Source organism: Columba livia, chromosome 1, assembly GCF_036013475.1.
Source record: "Columba livia isolate bColLiv1 breed racing homer chromosome 1, bColLiv1.pat.W.v2, whole genome shotgun sequence".
Lineage (NCBI taxonomy): Eukaryota > Metazoa > Chordata > Aves > Columbiformes > Columbidae > Columba > Columba livia.
The window spans coordinates 8,884,208-8,908,313 of NC_088602.1; the positions used below are offsets into that span (position 1 = coordinate 8,884,208).

Below are 24,106 nucleotides of genomic sequence, written 5' to 3' on the forward strand. Positions count from 1 at the left end.
AAGAATGAGAATCTATTGGTAAGCTCAGACTTCACAGAAACAAGGTGCAGAGGATGTATTTTAGACTAAAAACAGTAAAACATATTTTCACTTATCTTTCACTTGATTGGCAGGCAAAAATAATATAATGCAGATGACCTGAAAATGGCAAAGAAAGACAAGAAGAAATACTCTAACAAAGATATAAAATATAGGAAGGTCTTTCAAGTATCCATTTTACAAGGCATTCTTCTATTTGAACACTCTCCTTACTACAGTTCTCATGCTGGTTTACTCATTCTGCAGAGCACATCAGTGCCAAATCTGTGTGAATTAGGCTATTGTAACAATTTTATTTTATTATTGACACCAGTTTGTAATTTGCAACTGTATTCTACATCTATGATGATCACTGTTACTGAATATTAAAGCATGTATCACCCAATAGTTTACATCTCTGCTGTGAAGACTGAACAGTGCTTTTAGAGAGGCACTGACAAAACACCCAGTGTTCCATTAATCCCCAACAATGGAAGATCGAAGTTCATGTCTGGCAGAGTTACACTTGATTTCTTCTTCTTTGCAGTGCACACGAAGAACAGAAAGTCTCATTTTGAAAAATCTCAGAGGTCCATTTTCAATAGCAACTTATGCCCAGAGACGAAGAGTGAGATAGACATTGCAGGGCATTGGGTGCTGCATCCCAGTAATAAGTTCCTCAGAAGAGAACAGCATTCCAAAGAAGCAAAGTCTTGAACTTGCTAGTGAGGAAATAACTGAAGGCTGGGGTGTATTTTCAATGTAACTCTCCACTCTTTTATCTGTTACATGGGAAGGCAAAAATGAATCCTGACCATTTTTTAAAAAAGGGCCATGGTCTACTACCAACAAAGGTTTCAAGAGAAAATGAGTATACATCAAAAACTCCAACTGTTCAAGATCTCAGGTGGTCTCAGACCATTTCCCTGTACACAGCAGTATTTCTGCAGACAGCTACACTTGGAGAGCGGGTGGAAAGCTGGAGGTGAAATACCCATCAGCGGTGCGAGGCGATGCTGTCTCCATGTGGGAATCAGCATTTCAGCTCCCAAGTCACATTTGGATGTAGGTGTCTTTGAACATTCTTCAAAATCTCTTTGAGTTGCAGTGACCCCCAGGCACTTTTGAAAATGGGAGACTTGAGCCATGAAGTAGTTTTGGAAATTGTATCTGTGATTACCTTTATCCCTTAGGCATAGCTCTATCACAAAGCTATACAATTATAAAGGGGCATGGGAGCAACGTTTATATCAGGCAAGTCAGGGTTGCAAATTTGGGTCTCTGCAAATTTGGCAGATGGGAATCTTCCCCCTTCACTTTATTTCTTGAACAACCCCCAATAATCCAGCTTTGTGCAGCAGTGGTGAATGAAGTATTGATACAGTTTGAAGTGAAACATTTCTTCCTTTAAAGGCAATTTCCTCAGCTGATTGATCAAAATGTTGTCCAAGGCATGGTAAATTTGCGGTCAGCTAAAGTGATGTGAAGAATTTGCATTCACGTGCTATCTAGGCATTCACAATGCCAACTGATGCAAAAGGCTTTTTGTGCCTAAACTTCCTTTGTCTTGGGGGAGAAGGGGGTAATGTTTATTTTGCTTTAAATATAGCAATTACAGAACTGAAGATTCAAAAAAGTACTCAAGGTATTTGAATTAATGTTCCTTCTAAAATGTATTTTCTAAGAGTTGGATCAATTATGCCAAAAGAACTGATACTCAATACCTTTTCATCGTTTCAGTTCCCTTTTTAGCTCTGTCTATGGCAAAAGTGTCCCAGTAGCTCAGATGAGAAAATATGGGAAGATTTTAGTACCCACCACGTCAACAAAGACTCATTTTTTGGAGGACCAAGCTAAATTTGAGCAGAGTTCTCCAGAGCACGTAAAACAAAAGCTTTCCAGACATTCAGATATTGGGTTAATTCCTTCAGGAAAAAGAGAGGTATATTCCCGACACCAGAGCAACCCCCTGCCATACGTCAAGTTCCAGACATGAAGGCACCTGAAGTGCTTTAAGAGTATATTATAAACTGTGCAAAACCATTTATTTTATCCCAGCCTTTCTCTGACAGCTAACCCATTTCATTGACATTTTGGACAGAAAAAAACTGCTGTAACCATGTGAAATTTCAGCTTGGGAGTTTATAATTCAGCTAAATTATAAGTGATTGAGAACAGTTTCATTGTGGAAGGTGTCAGGAAAATTGCAATGGGAGGCGACACCGTGAGCTGTCCTTAATACAGCCCCAGATTATGAAATGTTTGTAATATTCAGCAGGCGTGCTGAGCATGTATGAATGTTGTGTTATGTTTGCCTGGAGGATTAATGGCACTTAATGACATTATTTATATACTTCTCAAAGCGCTGTAGAATGGTTCTGCAGCTCCTCATCTGTCTGCTATGCCTGCAGAAAGCACAGATGCCTCCATGGCTGCTAATGCAATTATGATGAATTTCATAAATAAGATCCACTCTCCAGGGTTAATTTCCAAATTTCCTTACGCAGTGAATAAGAAATGAAGTTGCAAGCAGATGTTTTAGGTAGTTAGACAGGACTGGAATTACTTCAAATGTTAACACAGATTAATAAGTAAAATGCTGTTATTTTGAGCTAATTATTTTCTCAGAAGGCATCCATCCTGTTTAGGCAATTACACAGCCTCAAGTCTTCGTTTCTTACCGGTACTATCAAGGGACTTCATCTGCTAGTTTAAGTTTAAGGCTGTTCATGTGTTTTTAATAACATAGATTTAATGTGAAAGCTGCATTTGAGCTGTTTCCATGTGAATATTCCACATTTACAGAGAAATGCATTTATTCTATATTTAAACTGTAACTATAGTAACCAGCATTCACTGTGTTTTGGTAGGAAATATATAAGCCCACTCAGACAGAAGGAAACATATTGTGTTAATTGTCATTCTATCAAAAGACTAGAGTTTGTATTTAAAAAAAAAAAAATAATTATCAGAAACTAGGTATTCTTGTTATCCAGACTTAGAAACCAAGAGATTTGCAGGAATGCATTCTAATGTCATCTGTGGGAAACTCTGAAAGTTAAAAAAAAAAAGGTCATGTCTGGTCCAATTTGGAGGATATAATAAACTTCACTTTTTTTTCCAGCTATTTATTATCTCATAAAAATACAATATTGAGCTTTTAGAAGCTAGCTTTGCAGGATTCAACGTATATTTCCTAGAGCAATTCCTAATCTTGGACAAATAGAGTTACTGTTTCAATTATAGGGAGATGATCGGATTCTTTTTATTGGGCCAGTAGATTATAGATTCTATAGATGATTTCGTAAAGGTAGCAAATGTCACTTTTACAGTAATGACCGTTTTAGTCAGGGTGAGTAAGGACATGAATAGCTTCTTGTTTTCTTCAGATTTCTCTCTCTGCATCTTTTTTGTTGGGGGCTGATTTTGTACAAGTCAGAGCTCACCCCTTCTTAGATTTTTTAATTCCTGACACTGTTATTTAAGCATATTGTGTTAAAAGTTTAAATATACAACACATGGAAATCTTGCAGTAATCGTGAACTTTCCAAATATATTAAGAGTATATAGTTTTCCCACAGGTAAAATACCTACCGCGCATATTTCGGTACTCTATAGATTTAAGTTTTAGTAACACGTTTTTAAAATAATGCTCACTCATTGAATAATGGAAATTCAGGATATTGATCCATAATATTTAGGAACAGAAACACAGAATTAATCTCATGTAATGTCTTTTATAAGTGCCTTCTGTGACTCTTTTTTTCCCTCTATACTGGGGAGTGTATTATAGCTTGTGTTTGTCCAGACTTGATTCTAAGATATGAATGGATTGAGATGCCATGCATTCCTCTTCTATATTATTTTGGTGGCTAAACATATTAAACATTAAAAAATAAAACTGTCCTCATTTTCTTTAGAATTTATTTGTCTGGCATTGGCTCACTGCCAATGGTTTTTACATGTGTTTCTCTCCCAAAATATACTTTTTAGATCTCAGTATATTCTCTCTGAAGGTATTGCATATACAATATAACAAGTCCTCTCTCAAGCTGTGTTTACTGCAGTTATGGATATAGGGACCAAATAACATTCAAGGCTTTTCATTGGAGCATTTCAACTTTCTTTAAATATATGAATACTGGAACTGTACAGACTAAGCCAAATTTTGGGTCATACCATGCTACAGTTTGGGCTCTCAAGTCCCAGGAGGTGCCTCACAGGGGCTCCATGCTCTGATTTTTCAAATCAGGAAAGATATTTCAAAGCAAATGTCATTTTTGTCCTCATTTCAACACTTTGGTTCATCCCACAGGGCGGTCCTGGTGAATACATATTAAATTCATTTGTATTAAACTCATCTTGAAAATTGTCTCACCCAGTGCGTCCCCCTGCTAATGGGTGGTCAGTTCATGGAAACAGACTAGAACTAGTCCAAAAAAAATCCCTGAAATATAGAAATATATAGTTTGTGTCCTCTCCTATTTGGCCACACTATTTGGTGATGTGAACCTGCCTGTCTTTGTTCTCAGAACCCATTCACTCACAACGAAATCTTCACTGAATTGAGTCAGAAAAGCAAATAATTTACATTCTATCTGCTTGCAGGTGTTTGTGGAGGACATGGTTTAAATAAGGCCACCCACCCAGTTCACAATATTTTAGAGTGACTGCAATGAGCTCTTCTACACCTGAGCATTTGTACATCTCCTCAGAAATGCTCTTTTTGGCAAAGCTGTGTAGTTGTAAATAATCAAAGCCTCAAGAAATTTCTTCTGCAGTCTAGAGAGCAACTGGTGTTTCTTAAGCAATTCTTGACTCTGAAACCATGAGGGGTTTCTTTGAAAATAGAATCAGAAATGGTGGGATTCATTTTACCTTAATTGGGATGATCTAAAAGTTCATCATTTATGTAAGTTAGGGAATCAAAGTTCTCTCTATAGAAAGACAAAAAGGTGCCTGTGCAGACAGAAGTTCATTCCATCGTAAAGTGCACATCTGAAAACACCGGGGTGACCAGCTTATTCTCCCTCTGTCCTTTCATTCCTCTGATCACAGAAGAACTGAAAATGTTGCCTGGTTTTTGGACAGCTTAATTTATAGAAGGTAAACCTGCCCTTAACATGTTTTTACCACCATCCCATGTGTTTGCACAGTAAACCACCAATGGTCTTGAGACATGAGATATCAAGTGTATCATACAAAACACTTCTATAATTAACATGTGTTTGTTTGTGTTTTCCCCAGAGTTGAAAGAAAGGAGCGTGCACGTTTGAAGACGGTGAAATTCAATGCGAAACCTGGTGTAATTGATGCAAAAGGGGTATGTAAATCATGAAACCTTTTGAAATTGCATTTTGTAATTGGTTTATATGTTTCAGAGTAGAGAAAATTTTAGCAACATAAGCAATATTTAGATTGTTGCAACCAAGACTGAAGTATAGCGAAACACATACAAGAGTATAATATGATAGAATTTTCTAAATAGTTACATATTTTTTAATAATAATACTGACTGAAAGCACTTTGTAATTGGAAGATAGTAAGATGTTAAAGAGTATTCTGTGAGTTAAATGATGAGTAGAGAAGAAAATATGTCAAAAATTAATGCAGGTGGATAATTGTTTAATGAAAGAGGGCAAAAAGCGTAAATTCCCTGGCTTCAAAAGCTGTTAAATCTCAAACAGAAGGTTGAAAGTTAAGGGGTCCCAGATGCAAAATTTGTGTTTTGGATGTTCTGCTTTGACAGTTGTGACAGACATTGAACACAGGTGTGTTTCACAGCAGCCAACACAAAATCTGCAAGTTCCGTCCCCCTGGTGCGATCAACAGAACAGCGTTCCTGTTGCTACCACTCCACAGCATCATTTTATTGTGCCCAACAGCTCTCACCAGCCTGATGTCTAATATCCATACATTGCTGGCTGGCTGGCAAGAGTTATAGCATGAGAAATGCCCACAGACCTGGCTGTTGAAGTATATTGTTCTGCTGAAGTGTAGCTTGTGCTTGTAGCAATAGTAAATAATTGACATTACATTTGCAGGCATTTATTTTTGAAATCGGTCCAGTTGGCAGGCATGGGGTTTACAATTGAGGGCTTCTGTGAGCAAACCAAGAGATAGAGCTTCAGAAACCATCAGCGAAAAGTCATCTTTGGCTGCAGAAAGCACAGGGCAGGGCCAGACCTGGGTGATGAGAGGACACAGTGGTAGGGATGTGCTAACAAGGGATGAAACCAAGTGGTTCAGCAGGTCCCTTCCAGACCTGCTGTTCCTGTGGCCCTCTGCCTACATTGAAATTCTCAATCTCTTCTTGCTTCAGTTTCCCTCTGTAATGGAAATAATAATACTCTCTTTATCCCGGTTTATCCTGTCCTTTCACTTGGACTGTAACACGTTCGCAGGGTAACAAGTTCCTCTTACCGTGAACATGCAGTTCATAGCACAGTGTGTCCCAAGCCTCTACATGCCAGCAAAATAATATTTCAGACTCAAAAATACTTCCCTGTTACTGCTCTCCAGAACAGTCCCTGAGTTCAATGCAAATGCAAAATAATTATACTGACTGAAAACAGTTTTCCGGATTTATAAGGTACGTTGAATCAGAGTTCAGCTGCTGCATATTATTTGCACATGCAGATAACTTGTTATAAAATATATAACAAACTGCATTGTGAAAGGACTTACTCATCTCATTGCATTCCTTCAGGAGTAAAAACTCTTTTTTTTGTTGTTTGAAATGACCACTCTCATGTTGTCATTTATTTTGGGAGATAATGAGCTTTTTATGGCCAATGAAATCACTTGTTAAATGTCTATTTCCTGTATATAATCAAAGCCTCGGGGGAATAATTCTTTCATATAACTAATGGTTCTTACTCAAGTGAGTCTGTCAAGTATTTAATTACATCTTGATTCCCCAAATTGTTTTTCCATTTTAACATTAATCTTCCAGCCACTCACATCAATGTTTGTTTCAGTGTTCAGGAAATTGCGTAATTACAGACCAAGACTGTTATACCCTTTTGGGAGCACAATTTCTATTGTTAGTTTTGCTAAAATTTGCTTTCGTCTATTAAAAAAAATCACACAATTTTGAGGCTTTTTGGAAAGAGAAAATGTAGGCTTGTGATTTAAAGTGTATAAAGGGAAGAAGTGTTCAAGCAAGCATCAACACATAAAACAAGATGTTTGAGTACACAGATATGTATGTGCATTTTAGGGATCAGCGTTTCTATTTAGCCTTTCAGTGTTCAAAAGAAGTGGTGTAAGCTGTCTAACAGTGAATGCTTTCCTTTTTTCATCTGGAAGAAATTCAGTCCAGATAAAATAAGGCTGTGGTAGACCCAGGAGAATTCTTTTGTTTCAAAATCAAGCTAAAATTCAGATACAAACGGGCTTATGCATGTCTGTTGTACCTTTGTGCTCATAAATTCATGAGCATGTGGGCAAGTGAAGCTGTCTTATTTTACTCTACAGATGAAATTGGGACAATAGCATTTCATGTCATGCTTCTAAATTTGGCCAGGTGATGCACATGAAAGCTTTTTTTTTAACAAAATTAAACTGAACACAGGGAATTCTTGGTTTTTTTTGCACAGATAAAAGATTTATCTTATTGTGATTTTTCCTGACTCATTTTGCTGGCCCAAACTCCTTTCTTCACCAGTAGAAGCAAGGGGAAGAAACCATGTTTAAGAGCCTATAAACCACAGCCAATTTTCTTGAGATAGTGCCAGAATTTTAGAGCTATGGTTTTAAAATCTGAACTGTCTAGTTATTCTACAGGTTTTGAAAGTCTTATGCATTTTCATCTGTTTGTGCCTTATTTTTAATCACGTATCCAGAGGTAAGACACAAAGTAAGTATTACACATGGTGTGACATTTGTAGCTGATGAGCTTCTTGTGTCTTCCTAAAAAGGTGTTTAAGAACACAGTTCAATACAGGGACAGGTGAAGGATAATCTTTTCAAAGGCCCAAAATATCATCTTTTTCAAGCCAAACACGAATGTGTTTGTTACCCCATCTAGAAAATGAATTCAGCATTTTTTAAAATGTGATCTAGAATATTTATATCAATTTTATTTCATTTCTTTGAAGTACTCTAATCCACGCTTTGTGAAATAAAAGTCTACAAAATCAAGATGGATACAAAAACAGGGAATGCAAAACACAATTAGGGAGCTCCAGTGAAGTCTTCTTGTCTCAAGTTTAAATCAGGCAACTGATAGTATCTTTTCCTGCAACACATAATTAAATTCTGATGCTTAACTTTACAGGATATTGTATTAAAAAAAAAATAAGTTTAAAAGGAATTATGTAAGTTAACAAACAATGGACCTGAGGGCAAGTTTTAATGCTCTGGTCATAGAATAGTTTGGGTTGGAAGGGACCTTCAAAGCTCATCCAGTGCCACCCCTGCCATGAGCAGGGACATCTTCACCCAGGTCAGGTTGCTCAGAGCCCAGTCCAGCCTGGCCTGGGATGTCTCCAGGGATGGGGCATCCACCACCTCTCTGGGCAACCTGGGACAGGGTTTCACCACCCTCAGTGTAAAAGATTTCTTCCTCATGTCTGACCTGAATCTGCCCTCCTTCTGTTTAAAACCATCAACTCTTGTCCTGTCACAACAGGCCCTGCTAAAAAGTCTGTCCCCATCTTTCTTACAGGCCCCTTTTAAGCACAAGAAAGGCCACAATAAGGTCTCCCCAGGGCCTTCTCTTCTCCAGGCTGAACAACCCCAGCTCTCTCAGCCTGTCCTCCCAGCAGAGCTGTTCCAGCCTCTGATCATTTCTGTGGCTCCTCTGGCCCCTCTCCAGCAGGTCCATGTCTTTCCTGCACTGAGGGCTCCAGAGCTGGACACAGGACTCCAGGTGGGGTCTCACCAGAGCGGAGCAGAGGGGCAGAATCACCTCCCTCCACCTGCTGGCCACGCTCCTTCTGATACAACTCAAGATACAATTGCCCTTCTGGGCTGCAAGCTCAAGTAGCTCAGGACATACTAATTGTTGATTTCAAGAAGCAGATTGGTTATAAGAGGGGAAATATCATGTTTATTTTTCTTTTAAATTTTTGTATCAGAAAACTTCACCAAAAGTTACTGAGCTAACTGTATCTCTGGCTTAACCCAATAGGACTACTTTTCTTTCATGTTCTGTTTATTTTGACCAAGAGAAATTTATTTGTTCAGCTTCAGAGTCATCATGTGTAGTATAAACAGCAAATGAAACATTAGTACAGCTTATGGTAAGCTAAAAAATCATCAGAATCGTAGGTCAGATTAACATTTTTAAAGACATCAAACCATTTAGAGATGCTAAGTCATCTGCATCTGCTGCCTCACTCTATGGGCCTATGTGTAATCGATGGAAAATAGGGCAACCCAAAGGTTTATGTCTGATATTTGTGCCGGAGGAAGCTACAGGATTTCTGTGAGTACCAACTCAATTAAAATGTATGTTTTATGCTATGTTGAACTCAAGATCATATCCCAAGCACTTTTCAATGCTCACCTTTGCACCAAAAGGAGCAGAACACATTAGTGGCTGCAGGCAGGGTTATGTATCTGCCAAAGCAGCATACTGAACTCTTGGTAATTTCTTCTACCAGGGGCTTCAGGCTAAACAAAAATAGCCTTTATTTTTATAATCCCAATCCCCACAGTGGTTGAGGGTTTTTCAGTTTTTTTCCTGAATCAGAACATGTCTTTCAGGATACAAAAACAGTGTCTCTTCTGCTTTTCCCCTTGCCAGGTCACATACTCTTTCTTGACTGTCTCTCGAAAATATTTCATAATGGAAACAGTAGCTCTTTGGAAAGATATCTCACCTTTATCTAACATCTCACCTTTTTTCTTATATTCATGGATGTTGCCTCTTCCCAGAGAAGTGTTCCACTATCTTGAAGAACTATATTTAGGTAAAAATTAATGTTATACAGATATCTGGTTTTTTATAGCATATGGCTTTTCATTTCGTACCTTATTTGGACATTTGACTCCAGAACATTGTCTCATGGACAAATACCCAATTTTATTTCCCAAGGGAATGTTGTGCCTCTCACAATGTCTCCATTTTTAATGGTTGTGTCAGGGTGCATGGAGTGGTGTTCAGCCCACGACTAGTGACTGGTGGGGCTGCTCAATGGGGGCCCAAACAGGGACGAGGTACCTGCCAAGAAAGGGGACTTCTCCATCCATCCAAAACCTCTCCCAGCAGCTCTGCTGCACATCAGCCGTGCAGATCCCGGGCTGTGAACCACACCAGATTGCTCCATCACTATCCATCAGTCTTTTTTTCTGTTCAGTTAGCTTGTCATTCACAGTTCTTTTCATATTCTAGTCAGATCACCTACCTTGCACTCAGCCTGCCCCTTCAAATGCCTCTGAATGTATTTATTATGACAGTCAAAAGCTTGATAGCATTTAATAATATTTCTTATGAGCAGATTCTGTTTACGGATCTCAGAGCCCTGCGTGCATTGTAAGGTCACCCTCTTGTTTTATTGGCATTTTAGCAGCACTGCACTGATGGAAGAAAAAAGCTAAACTTGACTGGGATAGCAAACTCAGTATTGTGGTGTAAATAAAACAATGCATACTCAGTGCAGCTCTCCTCCAAATGTCAAAATCCAGTGACAGTCAGAACTTGATACATAGGACACATTTTCACAGCCTATTAAGTATTTTGGGGAAAAAAAATTCCAAACAATTTAATCATGGTATTTTCAGCCCTACTGATCAAATCAGATAAAAACTGATCTGTAAGGAACCTCAAGGCTAAGGGTGTCTTGCTTACCTTCTGTCTGGCAGATTTGCCTAATCTCAGCTTAAAGACCTGCCATGACAGAAATTTCAAACAGCCTAGTCCAGTCTCCTCATCATTAGAAATGGCTAAACTACTACATTTTAAGCCTGTTATTCCTTCTTCTATCAATGTATATAGAGACTGCATTATTTGTCTTCACCTTCACCAAGGAGAACCTGCAGTCACACCTTCTCTGGTCTAAGGTACAGCATCTGTGCCGGTGGTTCACCATGGCAGATTCATGCAGAAAAAGAGGGGATAAAGTTTCACCACTTCTAGGGAGCAACAGTTCTGTAGTCCATAATCAGAAAGATTTCCACATATTCAGTGTATTTTTACCAACATTTCTTTGCACTCCTAAAAATATTTGACATAATAAATGGATTTCCTAAAGTGACTGGTAGTGAGACAATAATAGAAGTAGAAGAAAATCCACAATCTGAGCATGTTTGAAAACCTACATCTTTGTTGCGGAGATAGCTGTTGACTTGGAGAATCTGGTAACACACGCTCTCCAGTGCGTTACATTGCACTGACAGAAAGAGTAGATTACCCAATGTGCCCTAAAAATTGCACTCGTTGATCCCTAAGTGTACCTTATAAAACAGTCCACTCAATTGATTAAACTATCCAGTCAGTAGTGAAATGGTAATGAAAGGGGAGATACTGGACTGGGAATAACACTCCTGTCCATGTTGGTGTGTGTTTGTCCACGTGTATGAAAAGAGAAAAGGAGAGGCTTCGGCCTTTTTTTCCCCTCTAAATTTGGTGGTTAGGAAATAGCAACAGGTGCCAAGTAAAAGATAATGGAAATGTCAAACACCAGAACATGTGGGATCACAGGTGGTGTGATATACTAAGAAGAAGAGGTGTTGAACATAAATTAAGCAGCATACACCTACCAGCAAGGATGATATGGAGGAGGGTTAGTGAAGGTAGTGTAGGCACACTATTAAATATTCTTTAGTCTTAATCTCAGCCTGATTTATCCCTCCTTACTGATCTAGCCTGACTTTTTTCTCCCAGTCTTTCTTGTTGATGTTTAATGGGAATGGATGCCTGTGGGGTATTCTACAATGAAATCTGAGCAATCTTACTGGAGTGAGTGCTCAGCTATAAATTGGCCTCCAACTGGTATCCTGATTATTACTTAAAAAAATGATAACTTGTGTAGCTGTAATCTTTCAGACCTGTAGGTACATATGCCTGGGAGCAACATGCCTTGTAGCAATCTGCCTGTGTCTATTTGTCTGCGTAATCCAGCCCTTTTACATTTTTTTTTAGCCTGCTGCTACTGTAGTTTTTAAGAAGCAAACGGTGAATAATGCAGGTGCAATATTGCTGTTCTATTTCTATACTTACTGCTGCTTCTAAAGATGATGGGTTAAAGAGGACAGAGTGAACTGCAGTCAGCTCTCAGCTGCCCAGGAGAGCAGCTGGAGGACAATAACCTGGGTGGAAGAGGGAAGGTGTGAGGGAGCAGCAGGAGAGGGCTGCTCCACTGGCACCCAAGGGTGACAGCACCCTCACAGTAAGAAGTGCAGTCCCAGGGCACAAGCAGCAAGCCTGGTGGTGGCAACCAAGGTTGGTCCACAGCCTTGTGGTTCCCAGAAAGTCCATAGTGATAAGTCAGGTCCAAAGTCAAGCCAGGAAGTCACATCAGTAAGGTGAGGTGGGGCTGGCAGGACACAGGCAAACCTACTCGTCCTTCAGACACACATCCCACCGATGTGACCCCAGATGAGACCATGAACATGCTGTTTACTATGTTCTGTGACTATCAAAGCACTTTAGTTGGGTCCATAACTTTCTAACTTGCCTCTCTTATGACTATTTGAACAGCATTTTCTACCAGTAGGCTGCAAATGATAATGTTAGGCTTACACAAACTGTTTATACAGCTTAACATAAGGCTTATACTACCAATGCCAACTAATTTTGATCGTTAGAAACAAAATGTCAATCTTTAGTTTACTTTTTTTTACCATTCCTTGCTGCTACTTCCACTTGAAGTATGCACTGAATTCAGTGTTCTCTTTTACTTCCCTTACATTGTGTTTCTAATGTGCTGAATGCAAAGAGATTTCCCATTAAATGCCAAAGAAGCTGACCTCAGCCCTAGTATGTGTCTTTGCTAAGGACTGTTATATTGTCTTAGTTACATTAAAAATAACAGTCATGAGCTAGAATGAAACATTAGAATAGGAATTCAGTCCTCTGGCTTAGAGACATTTGAATTGAAACTTTGGTTTAAGCCACCCACCCCCATAAAGAGAAGTATTTCCACTCTGATCTAATCTGATTTGTAATAATGTTTTAGTATTCCTAGTAGCATTTAGCATCTAGAATGGTTCACAGCATGGCCTCAGCTGCATAAACAACATGACTCTTCAATAACATTAAAAAAAACACATCGTGATCTGCCCAAAACAAAAATGCTTTATTGTCCCAGTGCCAGACAATTACCGGACACCCACTGATATTAAAAATAATTTGCTTAGAGTGATAATTTCTAGTTAAAATTTGCTTCCATTAGGCATTTATTTCTAAGTTTCCGGAAAATGTCTACGGAACACATGCAGAGATGAGTCGTAATGTTCCAGACTGGCTTTTACTTGTCACAAAAATATTTAACCTGCACAACAGGAAAGCCCGAAATATGACGCTTGCAGAAATATCATTTTGTTGGGACAATTACTGAAAAAGATTAACTGTGTTTTTCTTAATATTTATTTGCTGTCTCCCAAATGAATATTTCTTCACTTCAAAAATTCCAAACTGAACAGCTCTTCCTTTCTTCATGGTCAAGAGCACCAACATGCCACTGCCGTCAAAAGAAGATGTGATGAATCATGCACTGACTGCAAAGGGAGCCTGGGGTCACAGCCTTGTCCCAGACACCTATGGGGTAAATGTTTAAATCTAGAGGCAGCAAATCGCATTTCTATGAGCCTTAACTGGGTGCACCTTCTAGATAACATAACCGCAATTTCAAGACACGGTGGGACAAGATTATGGCCCTTCAATGCTTCACAAGGCTAAGGCATGACAGGGATTTTCACTCCTGGTCTGCTTTATCTTGATAAACATGATAAACTAAACTTTAGGAACCACAGGGCCTTATTTAAACCATGCAGTTTGAAAGCCTAACATAGACACCTCCACCACTTATTTTGGACAAGTCTTTGTTCTTGAACTTGCTCTTTGAACTTGTAACAGGTATTCTGAATATATTCTTGCATTACTACTTTGCCAAGTGTAAAATATAAATACTTGGATAGGTTAGGTTAGGTTAGGTTAGGTTAGGTTAGGTTAGGTTAGGTTAGGCTAGGTTAGGTTAGGTTAGGTTATGCAAAGCTATCTAGACATGCATAGGGATAAGCTCAGACCAACATACAGCTCCTGCAGTCTCAATACAAATTACACTGTTACTGTGGAGGTAGCGCAGGCTCCCAAACTTCTTTGATTGTATAGCTACAGGTGGGAAAATTACAGACAAGAAAACCCCCTTCTGCTGAGAACTGAGCTTTTTATAGAAAATCATTTTGCATGTCATTTATTTGCAAGAGTTGTGAATCAGTATTTTACTGTGCGCTCCCACATCTCAGAATGATTGAAATTTGCTTTGCTATAACCAGAGAATAAGAACGATTTTTCTTGTATGCAACTTAAAATAAGCTTTGGAAATCATTCATGTCATAAAATTTCTGGTTTTACATCTCCATTACTAATTGACACACAATCTTTTACAAAAGCATTGTTTCTGCAATATTGGAATTTAGTTGTTACTCTACCAATCATTCAAGAATGCTTCCTTCGTGTTAAAATGGAAATTAATGACTAGGATAAAAACATAATGTGAAATCACGTTGCAAGAATTCCTCAGCATCTCATTCTGGTAGACAGATCTCTATAAGAAGTCAAAAAAAAAACCCTGATGGAAATTATTAAAGTCAAACAGCTGAGTAGAGATGCTTTCTGCACAAAAACTTTTTGTTGGCACAGGGCACTAGTACATCTGAATATACTCTTCAGAACTATTGTGTGAAACTGCCCAGTCCAGAGAGGAAGAGTAAATTGCTCTTCTCCATCTGCCTTTGTTGCTCTCTTGCTTCTGGTTTTCTCCTTGTTGCGTTTAAGTTCTGGCGAAGGCTCAGAAATTGGGGTAGCATTGGATCACAGAATCACAGATTCACAGAATGTCAGGGATTGGAAGGGACCTCAAAAGCTCATCCAGTCCAATCCCCCTGCTGGAGCAGGAACACCCAGATGAGGTTACACAGGAAGGTGTCCAGGCAGGTTTGAATGTCTCCAGAGAAGGAGACTCCACAACCCCCTTGGGCAGCCTGTTCCAGGCTCTGTCACCCTCACTGAGAAGAAGTTTCTTCTCAAGTTTAAGTGGAACCTCTAGTGTTCCAGTTTGAACCCATTACCCCTTGTCCTATCATTGGTTGTCACCAAGAAGAGCCTGGCTCCATCCTCGTGACTCTCACCCTTCATATATCTGCAAACATTAACGAGGTCACCCCTCAGTCTCCTCCAAACTAAAGAGTCATGGAAGAGTCAGATCTCAGCATCATTCCTGCCGGTGCAGCTTGTATCTTGGAGGACATTTCTGCTCCCTATGATGGAGAAAAAGCTGGCTTCCATTTGTCCAGCTGCCCTTGCTCTTTCGTGCATTTTCCCATCCTCCACAGTCCTGTCTTCACATTTCCTGGTGGCTGGAGCTGGGGCCAGGCAATAGGCACATCTGGTTTCACCTCAGCCCTTATTATTGCACTGCCCTGACTGTTCCCCTTGAGCAGAAGACATTTCGCTCAGCATTTCTGCAAGGTACATTAGAAATACTGCTGTCATCAGCAACTAGTTCACTCATGTGCTGAAATAATCAAATGAAATTCAGATGTTAAACCAGCACATAGCCAGGAAAATTTAACTGTACAGTGTCTTATTGCGCCGGGATATCTTCAGGCACTCTGCAAAGACATGTAATAATTTAATAATAATGCCTGTTGGGCCCAGGTCACAGTCAAAAGTAAAGGAAAACAAGTGAGTCTTCAGTTTTCATTTTTGCCACAGCAGCAGTGTTGACTCTAGCAGGCAACTGGAATGCCTTAAGGAACTAGGTTTTTTAAAGAGGTGAAACAGTTCTTGAAATTGTGAAAAATACTGTCAGATCAAATTTGAGGCTCTTACTTAGCTGAAGAAAAGAAATATGGGTTTGTAGCTTTCATTTAAAATCCAGTAGAAGTTTTTCTTTCAAATTAAAAAAAAACAAATCTTTGGGTCTGTTTTCCAATTAAAAAAAAATAAAGTATTTTAAGGAGAAGTACAAATTCAAAATATCTGCAACTTGTAAGCATAATGTAATAGAGCAGAAAAAGTGAGAAATAAAGGCTTTGGGTTTAACTTGATCCAGTAGATTTTCCAGTTTCTTCAACCTGATAAATGTCTGGAGTTTATTTATAAGATAGTACTTTTTCTTAGGTGGCTGTAATGTTAGGGACTACAGTATCACTGTTTACTATCGAACAACAAGTATGTGCCATCCCTGCTTAGGTAAGAAAAATGATCAAGAGAGTCACTGACATAAAGTAGTGATATGTAATGTGACATTTAAATTGGTAACAGATTAGATATAACACTGTGAAAATTTGCTAGCACAGGTAGAATACCAAAATTTACAGCTGAGACTTAATTGCTTTTCTTCAGAGCTGTTCCAGCAGAAATTTATGCTGTTTAACTTCATGTGTGTGCTATTTTTAGAACTCATTGCCTAATGCCCTGAACTAGATGGTAGGAAATTGGCATGTATGTATGTAATCTTATCAAAGATGTCCCTGCTCATTCCAGAGGTGTTGGACTAGATGAGCTTTGAAGGTCCTTTCCAACGCAAAGCATTCTATGATTCTATAGATATTACTTGGCTTTTCTTCATATAAAGTGATTGAAAAGAAAAATGTATAGTGTTGGCAGTAGACATTGTTAAATAATTAGAACAAAATTTTCTTCTAGTAAGATTTCACTAAGCTTCAGGAGAGTGGAGTTAAGTATTAACACTCATGAAGATGATACAGACTCCATATTTCACATCTTTATTTCTGGCTCACTCAAATTCAAGCAGTTCAGTTATGACTGACTTAGTGACTCCAGACCATGTTTGGGAGGTTATAGGGACACAGGAACTGCCAAACTGGGTCAAAGCCAAAGTCCATCTAATTTGATAACCCATCTGTGAGACTGATAGCATGAGATGCATTATTGGAAGACATAGGAACTGCACCTCCTGCACAAACCTCACACCAGCCTCTTAGAGATTGACTCTGTTTTTGTTTGTCCATGGCTTTATTTTTTATAATTTTATCTGTAAAGTCTAAATACATCAATGTTTTAAATTAAAACCATGAGCCTGATATGATTCACTGTCTCCTGAGCCAGATCTTTGCCATAATTCAGCCTGCTCCATCAGTCACCTGTGAGTGTAAACACTCTTCATTTAACTCAAAAGGCAGTTGAAAAGATAAGTCTGTTCCAACTACCTTTCAGTGAATAGTTTGAAGGCATGTCAGTACTGTAAATCTTTGTTCACTACTACTTCACAAAATAAGAGTAATAAAAGTCTATATGCAACCTATTCTTTATATGCAGTGGTCCATTTTGTGCAGTAGTTTACACTTGCACAAGCCAAGTGCACAGCACTTGGTTGCACAAACAAAAGTTTCCACAAAAAATAGTGATAAAGGAGCCAATTAGTTTTTAGTTTGTTTATTTGCTTGTTTGTTTGCTTAACAGCACAGATAACTGAGGCCTTCTCCAGCTCTATTTATTAATTCAAAAGATTGCATAGGGGGGACCAAAACCTTCAAGCTCATTTGCAAATCTAAAGAAACACCAGCAGTCAACAGGGTATCAGAGTTAAGAAAAATATATGAGAAAATAAGTGTTCCTGCTCTGACAGGTGGATTGGACTAGATGATCTTCTGAGGTCCCTTCCAATCCCTAACATTCTGTGATTCTGTGGATGAAGATCGAGCTGATAAAGGTCCTGTGGTGTACACTGTAGGAAAATCTGTGGAGCTGGTGATCGGACAGTCCCAAACTTTGCCAAGTACACACCAATGTTACCGTTCATCTCTGAGGCTCTTTCACCATTGTTGTTGCACAAAGGATGCCGAGATAGGTTTACATGTGCAAATATTTGTTAGCACTATTAGTATCTGATGGCATACATCAGCTTTAACAGGAAAAGTTACTTTTTGGGAAAAAAAAAATAGTTAAAAGGGTAGAGAGAGATTTGGGACAACATCAAACATCAAATACACTGTCTAACTCCAGAGAGAGCCTTGAGGAAGGAGAGGAAAAGCTTCCCACTGAGCGCAATGAGGTGAAAGCCTGTGCTGGACCCAGCACAACTCTGCGATGCTGCATCTGTGATCATCTCGGCACAGAAACACAGGAACCGGAGCGGGGAGAGGCTTTTTGTTCATCTCTTTTTCCTTCACCTCACCCCGCCTTTGTCTCCCAGCACTGCGGTGTTATTCCCTGTAGTACTTAAGATTAGCAGATTTGTTTCAAATGTGAAATATTATCCAGGCTTTTTCTCTTCCCTTGGGGCAGATTATTCTACATCCAAATTGATTTCACCGTCAAGGAGCTTTGCCCTTTCTTATTTTCACACTATTAATTTCAGTGTTGCTGCCTGAACAAATCCTTCCCACCCGTTTTGTGTACAACCTTTGGATATTCGTAAATGACCTTGGCTGTCACGTACACAAGGTTTTTACAACGGCATTTCAATTCTGCTGACAATGATGCAATGTAAATTGGCACAGATGTATAATCCCTTTTTACTGTGATTCATACCTTGCACCAAGTTTGCAAATATCACTTTTACATGTTTTCTTGAAAATCTACTAGTCTTTCTGTTCTCCTAGTATTCTTTGTTGGTTTAAACAGTTGTTTTGTTAGGAATTAAAATTGAATTGCTGGCTAACACATGGCATTAAGTCATTCTTAAAAAATAAATTAGTAAAATTTCATATTTATGAATAGTAAACCACGCTGCCCTTGTCTGCAGAAGCTAGAGAGCATGGAGTTTTTAATCAGCTTGTACTTTTTCATTTTGGATTTCCAAGATCCAAATCTTCCTGCAGCTTCATGGGAGAACAAAGCAAGAAGAGTTATCTTCATCTGCACTTCTTCTCACCCAGTTCATTCTCACTTATCAAAACAGATCATGTTGCAAAACTTCAATAAGGAATTACTGTAGCCCAGGCTTCTTTCTTTTTTTTTTCAAATACTTGCAGTATCTAAGAAAATTTAAGGTGGAACTAAACAGAATATGGACATCCTTCCTCCTGTGTCTCGTAAAAAGACATAGAGAAGTTGGCAAGTTGTTGCTTGCCAGCATATAACTGTGTGGTCAGACTGAAAATGAAAGATCATAGAATCATAGAGTCATTTTGATTGGAAGAGACCCTTAAGATCATCAAGTCTAACCATAACCTAAATCTAGCACTAAACCATGTCCCTAAGAACCTTGTCTACACATCTTTTAAACCCCTCCAGAGATGGTGACTCCACCACTTCCCTGGGCAGCCTGTTCCAATGCCTGACAACCCTTTCTGTGGAGAAGTTTTTCTAATATCCGCTCTGAACTTCTCCTGTGCAATTTGAGGCCATTTCCTCTTGTTCAATCACTTGCTAGTTGGGAGAAGAGACCAACACCCTCCATGCCACAACCTCCTTTCAGGCAGTTGCAGACAGTGATAAGGTCTCCCCTCAGCCTCCTTTTCTCCAGGCTAAACAACCCCAGTTCCCTCAACTGCTCCCCATCCCACTTGTGCTATATGTCTTAAAGAATATACTGTGTGATCGCTATACACCCAGGCCTACAGTTGTCACAAAGAACTTCTTAGCTTATATTCTGCATGTCTACATGGTCATCATTGCGAGCTTTGTATGTGTGTGAATCCAGTCCATGGCCAAGTTTGTGGTTATACCAGGAAAGCAAGAATGGCTCAGTAGAATTGGCTTTCTTCTAGACTTGGTCAAGTCACCCTCAGTAGACTTCATTACTTTTCTTAATAAAAGAAACTACCATAGCCTCAGTGATGGCATCCACCAGGTCATAGTGTTGACCTAGTCCCCAAAAGTGCCCATCAGGAGGGCACTGCTGTGTTGCTGGTATTGCAGATGGGACAACAAGGCAGAAGATCCCAAAGTATGGTTTGACCCATGTTCACCACTCCATGCTGCCATACTAACTGCAAAACCAATTTTCACATAGTAACACAGGGTTATCTTCAAGAGTTTGTTCTGGAGACTTCATCATGCTCTTGGAATTGCTAGGTGAAAAAATCCCACTATAAAAGCAGAGGGGTAATATATGTTTGAAAAAAGAAATAACACGGAGTATCTGTTACAGTCCAAAACTTTTCTTTCTGGTGCCAGTGTAACTTTTCAGTATGATGGGAGAAATTTAATGTGTAGAGATTTAACCACGTTTTGAGTGTCCAAACCTCTTTTAAAGTCAGTGTTCAAACAGAGTAAAAGAATGTCCCTAAGACAAAACGTGTGAATTAAATGTAGAGAAAAGGATTGCAGGGACATAATATTGATGATAAACTTTGTAGATTTTTGTAGAGTGCTGTAGAAGTAAGTGCTTTTCATTCCAGTTAGGCCAAAAATAAGTATTAAAGAAGAGGCATAAAAAAGCATGACAGGTGAGAAGCAGTAAAATCAATGGACTCATATACACTGCTAGACCAATCTCAGAACAAGACTGGTATAGATAATCGCATAACATAAAAACTAGGCTAAAGCTTAGTGCAAACCTGCCTAAAAATAGGTGGTAAATGAAATTCATCTACACCCTCTGTAAAAGAATTTCACAGCCAATGCTCTGGAACAGGTTTTTCTCAGGTGATCCCTGAACACCAGTTCCAGCTCATGATGGAGGATTAGAATTGGTTTAATGAAAGAGCAAAATCAAGCATTCCCAATGTATTTGGGAGATTAATGGGGTTTAAAAGATATAGTTGCTTTTTGAGCTTTTAGAGCATCAAAATAAATTTTTCCCCAACATATTAGGCTCTTTTGCAAAGTGTAAGGAGGACAACCTCTACCAAGAGCTCATCTGCACTAAACAGTATGGGCTGCATCAGCTACAAAAAAAGTGGGAAGATGGTTAAACAATTATATAGTTGCCAATTGCAGAATGATACAACTAGCAAATCAATTATACACTACTTGTTGTTCTGTTTACCACTATAAAGCAAGTTTTGAAATTGGATTGTTTATTCAATGTTACATGAACATTTCCTTTTTAAAAATCCCTGTCCTATTAGCTGATGAGTAACATACATATGGCTGCTGCACCTAGGGAAAAGCTTTTAGAATATAAAAATGATGTTGACATAAAAGAATACTTAAAGGGAGTTCTTAAGAAGAAGAAACACACAGTGTCTTAATGTCTGTCACAACCAGGGGAGGATGGCATGTGTAAGCCAGGCTTACATAACCGGAGACATCTGCGGACATTTGGTCAAGCAAGAATACACATCACAATGTTTTTTTCATGGCTTCTTCAAAACACAGTCTGTTCTTAAGAAGCATCAAACAATAAATCAAGCCAGGTCATTGGTGAAAGCTCTTCTCCTCTTTTTTTGATGAGAAAATACTCTTCTTTTTATCACAGTTCCAATGTTGTGAAAAACGACCTCACTGTTTGGTTGTCAAATACTTGAAAATGTCTTGTCTATGTAAAGCGCCCACCGATGCCAGTTCCTAGGTTAGTGGCAGTCTGTGTGAACTGACGGCAGTGAGGTCAGAAAGTAATTTATGGTACAGGTCTTTCACTGCGACTGAAATGCCCAAGTTATTGGCTCTTAGAGGATTTTACAATACTAATGGCAAAGAAATCGTGACATGCAGGAATCCATTTCCAGGCACTTTTTCATGGGCTTTCAGAAACTCTGCTTGCATAAATACTGTTGAATCAAACCTAAGCTTGATATCACAATTTCAATTCCAGTCGCATACACCTTTTGCATTGGGCTGAGAGATGTTGGCAAATACCTCTCTCATTTATCCTACAGCTATTTCACAGCCCTCCAGCAGCACAGGAAGCCCCTGTGAAAATTGGCTGCAGAACATTTGACAGGTCGCAAAGTTTCCATTTTATAGAAGTAAAATCTCTCAAGAACCTACATCTGAATTTCGTAGTTTAGCCCTATGACCATTGCACGTATGCACTATTCCTTCTTAAAAAAGAAAATATGTATTCGGTGTTGGTCTCTACTCCTCCACAATCAGAATAAGTGTGTCCAATGAAAATATTACTTTATTTTGTATAAGCCTCTCTCTCCTCTTTCTGCCAACCTCACTATCTCTGTAGAGACATATATCATTTTATCTGTAAGAAGCATTTTGCTGGGTGTCTGCAGGATTTCATATCCTTATTGTGGAGACCTGATTTTAATCGCATTTATATTGGACACAAAACAAAAATCAAGACTCCTGTCTTTGGTTTCTTGTTAAGCAACACGACTTAGTGCACAAGAAAATAAATACTTGGTAAGCCCATTCAGTTAATACTAAGAAGTAATTATTTCTATAAATTTGCAGGATCAGGCGCAGTTTAGTCTTTTATAATATTTTACAGGTTTTTGTTATTTTGAATATAGCCCCTGTGACTAGACTGTGAGAGTATATATGGTCATTAACATGAATATACACATTGACTGGTCTATGGAAATATTAATACATACCTAAACATTGGTTTATGGATATCAGTAAACTAAGAGTCAGCTTAATTTTAGGAACAAGGCTTTTTACTGGTGTAAATGCAGTGACACAATTGGACATAACAGTCACCTGCTATGAACGGTCAAATTTTGATTGTCCAAACTGAAGTGAAACAATATCTTATTAAAAGGGCAACTCAATACTTGAAATTGTAAAAGGAGAAAAGGTTGATATCACACTGTATTGTATCTGTCTGATTTGGAATATATAGTTAGATCATGCACAAGCTTGACAAAAATGATGCTTTTCTGGTGAAAATGGACTTTCTAAGGTTTTTGCTCTAGACTGATGGATAAAAAATTGAAAAAGAATATTTATAAGCCTTGTATCTCACATAATCTCTGTGAAACACAGCATATTTATTTATTAATTTTATAACATTCTCTTTAATTGCAAAGCAAAATGGCATTTGGTAATGAAGTGATTGTCATTTTAAACCCCTTTGGTTTTGAGGTGTTTTTGTGTAAATATATATTTTTCCCCTTTTAAAGTGTAATGCCTATCGTATTACTATGTCAAATTCAGATTGATCATGACAAACAACATTTTCACAACGGGAAATGTTAACATGCTACTTTCCTTTCTTTGGAAATATAAAAGAAATGATCACAGAAAACACATTTTAATTTAATTATATCCTTTAGGTAATTAAAGTGATGTAATACGCATGTCAGTCCTCTTTTCATCCACAGATTACTTTAATCATTCATGTGCATTTTTTTTTCTCTGGCTTTCTTCCATATTTGCTTTGTTTTGAAATCGCATGCTGTCTGGATTATTTGTGCATGACCTCCACATTAATTTCACCCTGAATGTTTACATACTCTGGGAGATTTTCATGGATCATTTATTCTACATGTGCATTTTTTTTTTTCCTTTGTTTTCAGTTACTGAACTTTAAATATGCTTGAAATGTAAAAGTGGCATGAAACTTTTGTGACACAAGTAGACAAATATTTTAATACTTTCAGTATCTTCACATCTTTCAGAAACACGTATTCTAAACCACATTTTATGCTGTGCTTCCAAAATGTAAGAAAATAAATGATGTTCTGAAACTCTAAATCTATTCCATTTCAGTATAGGACATTGGCTGATGGATAACTCAGATCACTCAGATAAGCACAGTCTGCAGCTCAGCATGGATGCCCTCTGGAAGTGCCAGCTTCTTTCAAATGACTGTATAGGGTCCCTAATTCCCCATTCAGTATCTCAAATAGACGCCCCAAGTAGGCATATCCTGCTTTTACATAGTGCAGCACCACAAGCCTTCGTGACTGCCTATCAATTCAAAAGCTTTTCTCATGTAAAAAAAAAAACCTTCCGTATTAATTTCCCATTGAAGAATTAAATGAATTGCTCAACGTGTAACGAAATACTGCTTATGAGCAGAATTCCATCTCTAAATCACATAAAACTAAAAGCATTTCCAGAGGAATCTAATGAGTAAATATACCTGTATAAAATAAAGCA

At 38.4% G+C, this 24,106-nt stretch overlaps 1 protein-coding gene across 36 annotated transcripts in view; it reads left to right on the top strand.

Annotated features, from left to right (window-relative positions):
• The window catches only part of DLG2 (discs large MAGUK scaffold protein 2), a 1,055,145-nt gene that overhangs the window by 1,002,488 nt on the left and 28,551 nt on the right, over positions 1–24,106 (top strand). For all 36 annotated transcript variants that reach the window (XM_065049757.1, XM_065049758.1, XM_065049759.1 and 33 more), the window contains one exon: positions 5,266–5,341. In XM_065049757.1, the coding sequence (XP_064905829.1) occupies positions 5,266–5,341 (76 nt within the window). The remainder of the gene's footprint in view (positions 1–5,265; positions 5,342–24,106) is intronic.